The sequence below is a fragment of the Camelus dromedarius genome, chromosome 21 (genome assembly GCF_036321535.1).
Source record: "Camelus dromedarius isolate mCamDro1 chromosome 21, mCamDro1.pat, whole genome shotgun sequence".
In the NCBI taxonomy this organism is placed as follows: Eukaryota; Metazoa; Chordata; class Mammalia; order Artiodactyla; family Camelidae; genus Camelus; species Camelus dromedarius.
In genome coordinates this window covers 5891044-5904118 of record NC_087456.1, presented here as the reverse complement: position 1 = coordinate 5904118, position 13075 = coordinate 5891044, and the positions used below count along the sequence as shown (strand labels likewise).

The 13075-nt window shown below is 57.9% G+C and overlaps 1 protein-coding gene across 3 annotated transcripts in view; it reads right to left on the bottom strand.

Moving 5' to 3' along the window:
- Positions 1 to 2568: 2568 nt before the first annotated feature.
- Positions 2569 to 13075, bottom strand: part of SOX13 (SRY-box transcription factor 13) — a 43285-nt gene continuing 32778 nt past the window's right edge. The window contains exons 4-15 of one of the 3 annotated variants that reach the window (XM_031438807.2): positions 12636 to 12747; positions 12464 to 12550; positions 11129 to 11301; positions 10630 to 10698; positions 10127 to 10241; positions 7766 to 7851; positions 7388 to 7550; positions 6852 to 6961; positions 6650 to 6746; positions 6180 to 6323; positions 5108 to 5324; positions 2569 to 4493 (exon numbers count right to left, since the gene is read on the bottom strand). In XM_031438807.2, the coding sequence (XP_031294667.1) occupies positions 4217 to 4493; positions 5108 to 5324; positions 6180 to 6323; positions 6650 to 6746; positions 6852 to 6961; positions 7388 to 7550; positions 7766 to 7851; positions 10127 to 10241; positions 10630 to 10698; positions 11129 to 11301; positions 12464 to 12550; positions 12636 to 12747 (1650 nt within the window). In that variant the 3' untranslated portion in view covers positions 2569 to 4216. Of the gene's footprint in view, positions 4494 to 5076; positions 5325 to 6179; positions 6324 to 6649; positions 6747 to 6851; positions 6962 to 7387; positions 7551 to 7765; positions 7852 to 10126; positions 10242 to 10629; positions 10699 to 11128; positions 11302 to 12463; positions 12551 to 12635; positions 12748 to 13075 lie in introns of all 3 variants that reach the window. The other 2 variants (XM_031438808.2, XM_031438809.2) reach the window with 2 other exon arrangements.

The window sequence follows — 13075 nt, the reverse complement described above, 5'->3', positions numbered from 1 at the left end:
CTCCTTGTTCTTCTCCGACCCACCTCTGGAGCTGAGGGCAGAAATAACCACTGCGAAGGCAGCTCCATTTCCAGCCTTCTGGGGCTTTGATGTCACAGCACTGAGATGGTGGTGCAGTGGTGGGCAGTGAATGGCTGGGACAGGGACCCCTCGCAGGTGTACCCCTACAGCCCCAGCCACCACCCACACCAAAGGAGCTCACTGCAGGCACCATCCCACTGCCTGCCTGAGAAAGCGTCCTCACTGCCCCAGTTCTCCAGGGGAGTGGACAGGTGGGGGCAGGGAGGGGGGCTGGGGAGTTCAGGCACACCCCTCCCCCACAAAACCCAGAGTCCCACCATCTCTCCTTTCACTGCCTCCCAGACTAACCAGCCCCCTGGCCCATCTGGCTCAGCACCAGGCCTTGGAGACTCTGAGGAGTCTGACACTCTGCTCTGGCCAAAGCGCTCCTGGGCAGAGGGTCATCTCTGCAGGGCTCGGACCCTCAGCCTCCACAAGAGAGGCACAGAGAGGACAAAGGACAAGCTCATGCCCCAGCCTTCCTAGTAATGTCCCAGATGCTCTGTTCCTGGCCTTTCAACCCACCTGACCCCGTCCTGCCTCTCCTGGGGCCAGGGGGGTGGGGCTGCAGGGCACCAACCACAGGTTCCCCAGGCAGAGCCATTCCTGCCCTTAGGGAATGCAGGGCATGTGACTCTTGTCCCAGCAGCTGGAGTAAGTTCAGGACAAGGGTTGCTGGAGTGGGAGAGAGGCAGTACTGGCCTCAGGTCCCCTGAGGCCACAGAGGACCTGGGAATAGGGAAGTCAGAGGTGCTCCGGACTGGCAGAGGCCACACAAACCTGGCTGGGAGTGTCCTGACCAGACTGCCCAGATTTGGTTTGGAACACAGTCCGGGAAGGTAGTGGGGACTAGAGGGTTGCAGAGATGGGCAGCGACGTTGAAATGAGCAACTCTCCCCTGTGGCCACTAGGGGGCAGGCGCCAGTCAGCCATGCTCCTCTTCCCAGGGACCGACCGCCTGTGTCTTCTTGAGGGGACGAGGAAGCTGGGCTCTGCTACTTGCCACTGCCCTGCCAGAGACCTGGGGTGGAGAGGTCAAAGGAGAGGAGGCTCAAAGCTCTGGGAGGCTGGGCTGGGGAAAACCAGCAAAGACTAGCAGCCAGGACGCTCCCTAGATCAAAAAGCCGGGACCCTATTCTTGAAATGACTTTACTCCCAAGTTTGTGGCCCTGGAGTCAACCACACCTACCTTCTCTCACCACCACTCTCTCCAATTTAGAAATCCCCTTTCCAGCATTCAAGAGCCTCTGCTTGAATACTTCCTGTGTTGGGAAGCTCTCTACCACTTCTGACCATCTTTGTCAAGGTTTTTTATGTTAAGCCAAAAATATTGACCAATGCGATTTTCACCAAGAGGCCAAGTGATCAACAATAGTTCAATTAGAGAGAAAAAGAGGCCAAGTGCTAGTGCTACCCTCTGAGCCACATCGAGTATCTATGTGTTGTTCACCTGACAGCTTTGTCCACCTCACGATCTTGTCCTTTCTGCCCTCCCCTAGTCTCCTCTTTTCCGGACTAAACATCCCTGGCCCCAGCCTAGTGGATGGGCCACCAGCCCCTCTAGTCCTCCGTACAAGATGCCTGCCTCTGGGCCCCTTCAGTGTGACAGCGGCCTCCTCTGTTGAAGGGCCTAGGACAAGCAAGATGCACTTGAGACCAGGACTGTGTGGTGTATACTGGCCCATCACCTCCCTTGTTATTAACACATGCTTCTGTTAATTCAACCCAAGTCTCTCTCACACCCACTGTTCAGCTTTGTTGCCCTCATTCCATATTCATGGCATTAATTTTTTAGCCATGAGAGTTGGTCTTTTATCAACCCTTGCTGCGTTTTGAGAGTTTCAGTCTGTTCTTCAGCTCTTTCAGGTCTAATGCACTATTATTTCTCCTAGTGTGATGTGTAAGTCTTTGAAATCCTGCTTCAAAGAGCCCTGAAGCACATAGAGAGCCTGCTTCATTAATCAGTATCCTGGGGGCCTCATAAATGGGCTCATGGTGTCTCTGTGTGCCCCTTTCTGGGATGAGGGTCCACAGCTTTCATAAGATTCTCAAAGGGCTCCTTCTCCAAAAGAGGATAAAGGCCATGTAAAAGGTTCAACCTCCTTGTTTTCAGATGAAGACAATGCGGACCAAAGGGGAGACATGATACCCCATCACCACCACCCCAACACACACAAAGCCATGCGTCTAGTTCTGGGGAGAACCAAAGCTTCCTGACTCTTACTCCAGTGCTCTCACCTCTCACCATTGCCTTCTTTCTTAGGACCTGGGTGGGCACTTTGTGGTGAGGTCTGGCTCACCTCCTTGAAATAGGGGTGGTATCTTAGAGTGTGGGTTGCAGGGGTGGCATCTGACCTGGGCCTCCCTTCATGTTTCCTCCCAGGCTCCATGCCTGCAGTTCCCCAGAGCTGCCACCAGGGGGCAGTGGTGCCTGGGCTGGTGGCACATTTACGAATTCTGGACTTGGGCCAGCCTCCCCGCTCCCCACCTCCCCCAGCAAGGGCCAGATTCTGAAATGGTCTGTCTTTATTACGCCAACAGAGAACAAAACAAAAAAAAATCCCCAAGTGTAAACAGGAGAAATGTGCTGGTTAAGTTACTCATCATTATCTTATTATTAACAAAATAAAGCACTATCTATGTTTACAGTCATAAAAATAAAAAAAAAAAACAGCCTGGAGAGAAGTTGGGCTTGGGAACTAGAAGGGAAGGGAAGGGGAGAAGGTGGGGGGTGGACACAGGCTCCACATCTGTCCCTGGGGGATTCGGGGTTCCCGCCCACCCTGACCCCAGGGCTGTTCTGGATCTTTGGAGTCAGGTGCCAACGGGATTTGATTTTCTTAGGGAAAGACGTTGTGGAAAGGATCAGGAGCGGAGGCAGGTTCCCCAGTGTGGAGTGGCGGAGGGGAGGGGAGCGGGCAGAGCGGTGTGGAAGGGGATGAAGCCTGAGTCTTCTCACCAATCTCTTCCAGGAATGGGGAGGCCCCAGCCTCAAAAGGGAGACGTGGAGACCAGCTGCCACGAGAGCCCTGCTCTCCAGGGCTTCTGTCACTGACAGGAAGGGGGCACCATCCGTCCTCCTGCCCCCCCCACCCCATTCCTGGCACTCAGGTTGGGACCAGGGGCCAGGGCACCAGGACAGAGCCCCTTAGAGGCCGAGGACATTCCTAGGCTGCTCGGAGCTAAAAATGGCTCCCTGGGAACTGACAGGCTGAGTCTGGGAGGGAGTGAAGGGGCAGCAGGGGAGGTCAGGACGGCTAGGGGGCCCAGGGCAGACCAGGGGCCTTCAGAGATCCTGTGGGCATCAAAGGGGCAAGGGCAGACACCGAGGAAGGGAGAGACACAAAAAGGCCCTGCAGAGAAACAAGGACAGAGAGAAATGCACCAAGGACACACACAACCTGAGACACCCAGACTGACAAAGAGGTAGCAATTAGGGGACAAAAAAGCAGAGAAAGAGCCCCCTGGAGAAGCGAGAATGGCATGAAGAGACACCCACAGGAACTCAGCCCCGGTGCCTGGCACATAGTGGGCACTCAATAAATATCTTGTGCAACGAAAGAACGGATGAAAACATGGGCACGTGCGCACATGCGTTACACACGCATGCACACACGCACACACAGCAGCCAGAGGCATGACAGGCTTGGCAGAGGATAGACAGGACAGCCAGACCTTTCTGCACAAAGTACAAAGTGATCCTGGTGCTAGAGGAGCGATCTGGGGTGCTGTGGTGGAGGGGGAGACATGTTGGTCCCATGATGGCTGGTCCAGCCAGGAAAGAATGGAAGCAAAGCATGTAGCCCTAGGGGGACAGGTCTGTAGCTGCCATACCCCCAGGGTGGGCAGACCTGCAGGAAGGGAAGGTCATCCAGTGTCCCCTGGCCATGAGCCTCAAGGGTCACGGAGCTCAGCCAGCCCGGCCCACCACCACCATGCAGGACCTGCCCTCGAGGCCATCAGCTCCTCAGGTGTGCCCGCAGGTGTGGTGGGGAGGGGGCATCTCCCCTCATGAATGTATCTACAGATGCACGCTGTGCCCATCTCCCGGGCATGCCCAAGTCCAAGTACCAACATAGGCCAAGTGTGGTGGCTGTGCCCACTGGCTTGGGGCCAGATCTTCCCCAGGGAGGAGGCCAGGCCCACCCAGCTGGGCTCAGTCTGTGAGCACCACCAGCTCCCCGTCACTCTTCTCCTCAGCCTCCGAGTCCTCGTCCTCGCTGTACCGGTACATCTCGCCATCGGCCACCGAGTGCCTGTCGTCCGGGCCCTCGCCCTCCTCCCGGAGGCTGCAGGTGTTGACAATGACAGGCATATTCGGGTCCAGGCTGCGGGGCACAAAGTGGTCCACCAGGGGCTGTGTCAGGGGCACGCCTGCCACCCGAGGGTACAGGACCTCCGAGGCGCTCATCTGCATCTGGCCGGGCTGCGGGCTGCGGGGCAGAAAAGACGCACGGTTACAGGGGGACTGACCCTGCTCCCCTCCGCGCCCCTTCAGGGCGTGCCCTCCCACCTCACATCCTTTGGGCTCAAGACACACACGCTCTGCGCCCTGATGGCAAATTCTCAGTCAGCTACAGACTGACACATGCTTGCAGCCCCAGGGCCAGATAGTCCTGGAGGATCGTGTGTGAATCCAATATCTGGAAATTGTATATTTCAAATGCCCCAGGGTATTTCCTGTTCAAAGGAATCCACTAAGATCCTTGGTCAGGAATCCTCTGTAAGACACGTACCTCGATTTTTAGGACCTCTGAATTTGTATTGTGTTTGTCAGAAAGGGGACCCACAAGCACATTTCTCCAGATACACGCTTGTCCCTCACGGTCACTCAGTCACGAAGCAATTCCTGAGCCACTAGGTGCTTACCATAGACACAGTCACACACACGGGCCCAGCCACACACAGATGATGCCAACACACCCATGCACACGTACCCACGGCCAAGCCACACAGTAACCCCCACCGCTCACAAAAGCTACACACACATATGCGCGCACACACACTCATACACACACAGTTACAGCCGCTGGGGAGGCCTGCTCACGGGGTCGCATAGCTCTGGCGGGCATCCTGGCGCCGGGTCCTCATCAGAGCCTTGTACTCGCCCACCCGCAGGCGCTTGCCCTCCACGATGCAGGTGCGCTTGGGCCGCGGCTTGTACTTGTAGTCGGGGTACTTCTCCAGGTGCTGCCGGCTCAGTCTCGCCTGCTCCTCGTAGTAGGGCTGCTTCTCCTGGTTGGTCATGGACTTCCAGCGGGAGCCTGGCCCAGTGCCCGGGGGCGGGCAGTCAGCACTGGGCTCTGCCGACACCCCCCCCACCCAGTCCCCTGCAGGCCCTGGAGGCCCCGAGAAGGTTTTGATCCCCAGACATACATGCACGCACATACACATAGCAAGGGCCTGGCCCCTTGTGGGTGCTCCGTGGTGCTGAGCAAATGAATGAAGCTGGCATGTATAAGCGTATCCAACTGCCAGCTTAAGACACAGCACCCACCCATATACCAGACCATCTGGCAACTGGTGGCCTCTGGTCTGCATGATTTGCACAAACCAAAGAGTAGCCACCAGGCCGCAGCAATGCCGAGAGCTCCCTGAGGACAAAATGCTTGGTGCCTCAGTATGCAAGAGGCTTGTGTAGACACTGGAGGAGCTGAGGCTTGAAAACAACCGCCCTCTTCTAGCCCCACTTGTCCTGGCCTACATTTCTCCCCAAAGAGGACGTGTAATTTTAAAAACCTTTCTTTACTGACAGCCCGAGAATATCCATCTCTCCTGTTTCCTGCCAGAGCCAGCTCCAAGGGTCAGGGCAAGCAGGGGAACAATTAGGGGAGATCAGTGGGGCCAAAGAATGTGTATACACACACACACACACTCCCTTCCCCCTCCCCCTCCTCTAGTTCTCGGGTGAGAGCCATACAGTGTACAAGACCCCAGGACCCAGCCACCCCACATCCTGCCTGACTCTCACACCCCATGATTCCACTGGAGTTCAATATGGCGTGGACTATCTCCAGCAAGCTCCAAGTAGACCCAGCTGGCTCCCGCCACCAGGTTCTGCTGGACTCTGACGCCTGGAGCACCTAGAGCCCCCAGAGCCCCCACCCGCTCGCCCTTACCGAGGATCTTGCTGATGCTTGAGTTGTGCATGTCTGGGAAGGCTTGGAGGATCTTCCTCCGCTCGTCCTTGGCCCACACCATGAAGGCATTCATGGGCCTCTTGATGTGGCTGCTGTTCCGAGACTCAGGGAAGTGGCGGGAGCCTGGGGAGCAGGGGAGAAGTCAGCCAGGCAGGGCAGCCGATGTGGGGTGAGGAGAGCCCTCCAAGGCCGGCAGAAAAAGACACGTCCAGCTTGACCACCAGGGGGCGCGGGCAGGCTCCCACAGGGGCCACAGATGGCCAGCAGTAAGACATCAGCAGACGCCTAGCCCGGGACCCAGAGACAAGACAAGGGACAGGCACATAAGGGGACTCCACAGACAGACTAAGGGAGACCAGGGACTGGAAACACGACCTGACCCACCCTGGCCCTGGGGGGAAGCAGAGGTGGGCCCTCCTGCCCATCAGCCCAGTACCCGGGGCCCTCACCATCCACGTCACAGCCCAGCATGGCTTCTTCCAGCGGGTGCACACAGCTCTCCTCCAGCCGCTCCTTGGCTGGGGATGTGTCCAGGCTAATGAGGTCCTGGGTAGACAGGGGTAGCTTGTGCATCAGCCCCTCTGCGCCACCCTGCTCCCCTCCCCGCTCTTCCAGCTGGCTGTCCCAGCACAGGGGAGTGGGAGCCCCTACCTTACGGAAGGGGGTGTTCGGGGAACTGTCTAAGGCCCCACTGTGGCCGTGCAGCAGCTGTCTGGCATCCTGGATGGCTTTGGTGACAGCGTCCCCTTCACCAAGGAAGCCTATGGGAAGAAGGAGAGCGAAAAAAGGGAAAAGAGGGGTTATCGAGGGGATTGACCCAGTTCATGCCTTGCCACCCCTGGGCTGGAGCTCCCCCTTCCCTTCTGTTGCACTGCACGTCCCCTAGAGGGCGCCATTTACATCCCCAGTCACTCCTACTAGAAGTGAGAAACCACCCCTGAAATTGTGCAACTCAGTGGCCTGAATCCCTGATGGCGGGGTGCCCAGTCAGATACGGTGGGGGGAAGGAGGGAGGGGATCTTCTGAGACACTGAATGCTGAAATTGAAGGGGGTTGGAGAGAGGAGGTCTAACCCCTTGTTTTACAAAAACTGTAACCCACAGGGGGAAGGGACATGCCAGGGCCATCTCCTGCCCCCCTGGCTCTCCCCAAGAAGAAGGCTGAAGGAAAAGGTGCAGGAGCCTTACCCAAAGGCAGGCTGGGGGGGCTGGCCTGCAGGTCCCGCGTGGGGGCCCCATGGCTTGGGGGGCGGGGGCCACAGCTGCCCATCTTCAGGCTGGGGGAGCTGGAAGCGCTGGGCAGCTCGGGCGCCTTGGGCTTGGCCGTGAGGTTCAGGGGTTGGGAGGGCTCCTGAGGGAGACCCAGAAGCCAGAGGGTGAGAGACACCAAAGGAGACCCCCCACAGAGGGACAACGGGGACACATGGTGACAGAGGGACAGAGGAGACAACAGACCCAGAACAGCCCAGGAGACACAGGAAAAGAAGACAGAAGGAGCATGTGAACAAGAGCAAAGGGCCCCCCAGGGTCCCCTCGGCCACCGCGGGCCAGTGGGTGGGGCGGTACCTGTAGGGGGTGGTGGGCAGGCATGGCCCCAGGCCTCTTCACCACGGGGGCGGGGGGCGTGTGCAGCAGCTGCAGCGGGTACTCCACTGTGGAAAAGGCGGCAGGGAGAAAAGTCCTGGATGAGCACAGAACAGCAGACACCCTGCTTGACGAGGTCCCAGCAGCGCCAAGCAGGCAGAGGCCCAGGGGCTGGCGCAGCTTGCTTCCAACCACTGCCCTCCCAGCCCCAGAGCGCTGCTGGGGACCTCCCATGCCCTCGGCCCCCACCGCCCCGCACACTGATCGGCCTCCTCACCCAGCTCCTGCCCTTCCCGACTGACGGACCACGGAATTTCAACCCACTGGTGACGTGAGAACAGGTACATGCATATTCATTCTGCGGACACTTGCATTTTATACCTACTATGTGCAGGGTACAAAAGCAGCAACCTGTGGTGTAGCCTGTCTCGTGTGCACTATCTCACGATAGTGTGTGGCATATAACAGGTACTCAGTACATCATCCCATTTTACAGGTCACGAAACTGAGACCGGGAGAAGTTACATGGGTGCCCACAATGTTAATCAATGGGAGCACCAAGATCTGAGAGCTCCGGGTTCTCTAGACTTTTCCCCACTACACAGCACTCTCTCTGCTCTACCTAGCCTACCTCACTGTCCCTCAAGCTGGCCCAGCATCACGGACTTGACAGTTGAGGGGGGGAGATAAGCCATGTGGACAAACCACTGACCACATGGCCGGAGGTGATAGGCGCTACAGGGTGGCATGCCAGAGGACTCTGTTCAGCTGGGGTGACTGGAGCAGGCTTCCTGGAGGAGGTGGGGCGCGAATGAGCGTGGCAGGTGGGCAGGTGGAAATGGAGCCGGGGGGTGTGAGAGCGAGAGGTGGGGAGTGAGACTGGCATGCGGTGGGCCCGTGAGGGCTGCGCTCGGGAGTTCGGACTAGGCTGTAGGCAACTGGGCATCACCTGAGGCTTGTGGGCAGGAGAGGGGTGTTGTTCATACTCAGCCTGGGGCGGGGGTGGGGCGTCTGGCAGCCTGCAGCCTCTGCTTACTAGGATTCTATAGCAAACGAAGCAGGTGGAGCCTAGCCAGTCCAGGTTTTCCACAACTTGCTTCCTGCCTCCCTTGTCCGGAAAGCATGTGGCCCCCTCCCCCAACCAGACCTGGGCCCTCCTCAGCCCAGCATCTCGGCTCCAGGCACCTAGCATTGCAATGGTTTTGCGTAACCTGTCCTTCCCCTGCACCCCTCCCCCTTCCCAGTCCCCACTCCCTCACCTCAAACAGGAAGCTTCCTTCAAAGTAGGGCCTGACTTCCTTCGTTTTTGTGTTTCTCCTTCCCCTCACCCTGGAGTCAGTGGGGTTGATCGATGAACTGTGCCCATGGCCCGAGGGCCTGGCTGGTGGACCCATAGGTGCTCACCTGGATGGGACTGCCCTGCCTTCTCTCTCCCACGGAGAAGGGAGACTTGAAAGCTGCTCCCCTCCTGGGGCAATTCCAGGCGGCATCTCTGCCCTGCCCCCAGGGCCTCTCACAAGGAGTCCAGGATCACAGCCTAACGATTCTGTCTCTGCCTCGGTCCCACTGTCACTGCCTCAGTTCAGGCTGGATCCCCTCAACAGGTCTGTACCCCTCTGCTTCCTAGCACCTCCAGCCAGTGTGCAACGCATCCTCTACTGAAACATTCGTGCGTGTCCCATAGTGTACAAAATAAATGCTAAAGTCCATGCTCAGCCCCAACTGCCCTCCCCCGCCACATCCCACCACCCTGCCCTGTGCTGCCCTCAGCTCCACGGGGCCCCTGCCTGGACCACCCTTTCCCCGGCCCTCCACCCTCAGCTCCCAGCTTCACCCTCACAAGTCTGCTCCCCCAGGACCCAACAAGCAGCACCTCCTCAAGAAGCCTTCCCAGATGCCCCGGCTACTGGTATCCTTCATTCTCTCTCCCCAGACTTGAGCTCAAAGTCCACATGTCTTCACCCCCAGGGCTGCCCAGCAATCACTCAGCACCTGACACGTGGTCGGTCGTGGTCGCTGAGTCTCAGTGACGGCGCAGAAGGTCAGGGCAGGAGCAAGAGATGTATAAATCTCAGTTAATGTTCAAGATATTGAAGATATTAGGGAACTGGGGGACTAGGCCTAGACTGGTGACATCTGCTTACATCTGGAAAGCAGTTAAATGGTTTTCTAAGTGTGATTTCTCTTCATTCTCCCAGTGAAATTCAGAAAGAAGGGATTATTCTCCCACTAGACAGATTCCAAGCGGAGGCCCAGAAAGGCCACACTGCACATCTGCGGATGAGAGCAGTTTCTGGGCTCCTTCCCTGACCTCGGGGCAGCCCTCCCCTCTCCCACACTCACCTGGTTTGCAGGGGATGGGCTGGATGGGCAGAGCCAGCTGGGAGTCAGGGGTGACAGGCAGAGGCTGGTGGCCTGGGGGGAAGGCTGGGATCATGACGTAAGGCATGTTGACCTGCTGGGGGCAAAGAAACCCTGTGTGAGTCCCTGAGGGTCAACCAGCTACCCAGCTGTGTCGGCCCTGGACACAGGAGACAGACCCAGGGATGAGAGACACAGGCCTGGGGCAGAGACAGTCTTCCAAAGGATCCAGCTGACCCCACGCCCCTTCATGGGCTCCTGTCTTCCTGCCTCAGGTCCCAGCTGGGAGGAAGATGTTCTAGGCCCTGCCCTTGAAAAAAGGGGACGAATAAAGGGGAAGGGGCTAGGGCAGAAATAAGCCCCCTCCGTAGGGTCAGGCCTGAGTGCTTCTGCTTAGTCCACATCCCCTCTCCTTCCCTGTCCCTAATACCTGTCAACTTCTCAACCTCCCGCCCTCCCACCACCCAGCCTTCGCCTCTTTTTACCTGGATCTGCTGCTGAAGGAGGTTGATCTTATGCTGCTGCTGGATCAGCTGTTGCTGCTGCTTAGCGATCTGGCAGAAGGAAAGAGCAGGCGACAGGAGCGGGGACATTAGGCCCCAGGACCCCACCCCGCACAGGGCCTTTGTGGCCCCCATCCACACCCTGCCTTCCATGCTACTGCAGACCACGGGGGACAGCTGGACAGGGCAAGAGGCAGAATAGCCAACCTCAGAATTTATTCTCCTTTTGCGGGGAGCTCACCCTTCTGTCAGAGGCCTGGGATGGAGGCTGGGCAGGGAGCAGCCAGCCACCTTCGCTTGGAGCCTCTCAGCGCCCCTCCACCCCCCAGCCCCTCCCAACATCCAGAGATGGGAATCCTACAGCCCCCGCCAGCGCCCTGTCTGCGCCGGCTAGGCCTTCCCCCACCACGTCCCTCTCCAGGCCCACCCGGACCCCCGCCCCTGGAAAGAACCCCAGACACCAGGGCCAGCAGGGACCTACCTGCTCCTGCTGCTGCCGGGCCAGCTCCATCTGCTGCTGTTGCTTCTCAAAGAGCATCGCAGCCATGTTCTTCTGCTCCGAGTGGGCAGTCAGGAGCTGGTCCCGCAGGGTGGACAGCTGGTGGATCATGACCAGGAGCTGGAGCTCCTTCTCTGCCAGGCTCTCCTGGGTCCCTGCTCCACAGGGAAACAACCACCACTGAGAATTTTTGTTTGTTCATCTGTCCAGCCGTCCATTCGTATGACATTGAGCAACTGCTATGCCCCAGAGGCCCCTGTTACAGGCAGGACGGCAGAGGTGACTGAGACATAATCCTTGCCCTGGAGGGGGCTCCTCCTCTTGTCAGCTGACAACTGCGTGCTCTCCCCATCAGTCACTGTTTCCAGGCCCTGGAAATGCTGATGGTGGAGCGTCTCAGCCCTGGCCCACCTCTTGGACGTCCTCAAGTGGCCAGTGCCCGAGGGTCAGAGTGGACAACCACCTCACAGGTGGGCCCAGCGTGACACCCTCAAGCTTTGGAGCAAGACAGGTCTGGGTTCAAATTCCCCTTTGAACCCATCCCTCCTGGGAGCTGTTGGGCAAGCGACCAACTTCTCTGCACTTTAGTGTTTTGAATCTACAAACGAGCACAATGATTGTCACTTCACAGGGTTGCTGTGAGGGTTAGTGGTATTGAATTAGAAGCTTCGTCCTGGATCTGCCACGTGGTCCTCAGCTAGCAAACATCAATGCTTCCCTGTCTCCAGTCTTAGTCTCCTAAGTGCCAGGCCGCAGAGCACCTGCATCAGAATTACCCGAGGAGCCTCTGAAAAATACAGATGCCCAGGCCCCCATCCTCTGGGGTTCTCATTCGGTAGGTGGGGGTGGGGCCTGGGCACCTGCTTTGTTTTAAAGCTCCCTTTGTGTGGTGTCATCAACCACACTGGGAAACTTATCACTCTAATGAATCCAAGCCACAGCCTTTTAATTCGCTCAGTTAGGTCCCTGGTGGCCTAGAATTAATTTTCGGCAGTGAACGGGAACGTTCGGCTCGTTTTATAGTTAGATCCAGGAAGTGGCAATGACATGCTTGAGGTCATAAGGATCTTGGCAGGAGCCCAAACCCCTACCCAGGGGATCTGATTCCCTCCAGGCCTCTGCTTCAAGGGAAGGAGCCCAGGGCGGGGGCCCTGGGGAAGGGGTGGTGCTGACCGCAAGGGCTGGAGTGACACGGACCAAGTGTGAGGCACCAAGGAGCCCCAGGAGTTGCCCTACAGACCTAGACCGCATGGCCAGGCCTGGAGAAGGGCATGGGGTCCAGACACCTCTCCCCTGCCCACCCACACGGGCCTTCACCTTTGACATCTTTGGTTTCCACAGAGCTCCTTCCCAGAAACCTCTCCTTCCAGTCACTGGACAGCAGCTTCTCGATGGCCGGCACAACTGGAAGGCACCAACGGCATAAGGAGCAGCCAGTCTGGCACCTCCCTCCCCAGGCCCCTGTCTCTAACTAGGGCAGGCATCTTACCTTCTTTTAAATTTCGGTTGAAGTCCAGCTTCTCCTGGCTTCCAGAAGCAGCCTCGGAGCCTCCTGGTCTCCTGGGTTCTGGGGATCCATTGCTCTCCGGGGAGCTGCTGTCCTGCAAGACATGCTGAATGTCACTGTCACCCCCCAAGAGAAGGAGGGGCAGACTGCAGTGGGGGGCAGGATGCTGAGCACCCCAGAAGTGTGCACCCTGAGGGGACCCCTGAATTACCCCCAGCCCGAGGAGGGCCCTCCCTCCCCACCTGCCCTACCTTTGTTCTGACGTGGCTTGATAGGTACGGTGAAAAGAACAGAAGGTTTGAAGACAAGAGACCTGGGCTCAGTGACACAAGGTGCTTGATGCCACATGAGTCCCTGAACTTCCCTGAACCTGACCTCCCTCTTCTGAAAACAGAATACTAATATCTCCCCGTCATAGGATT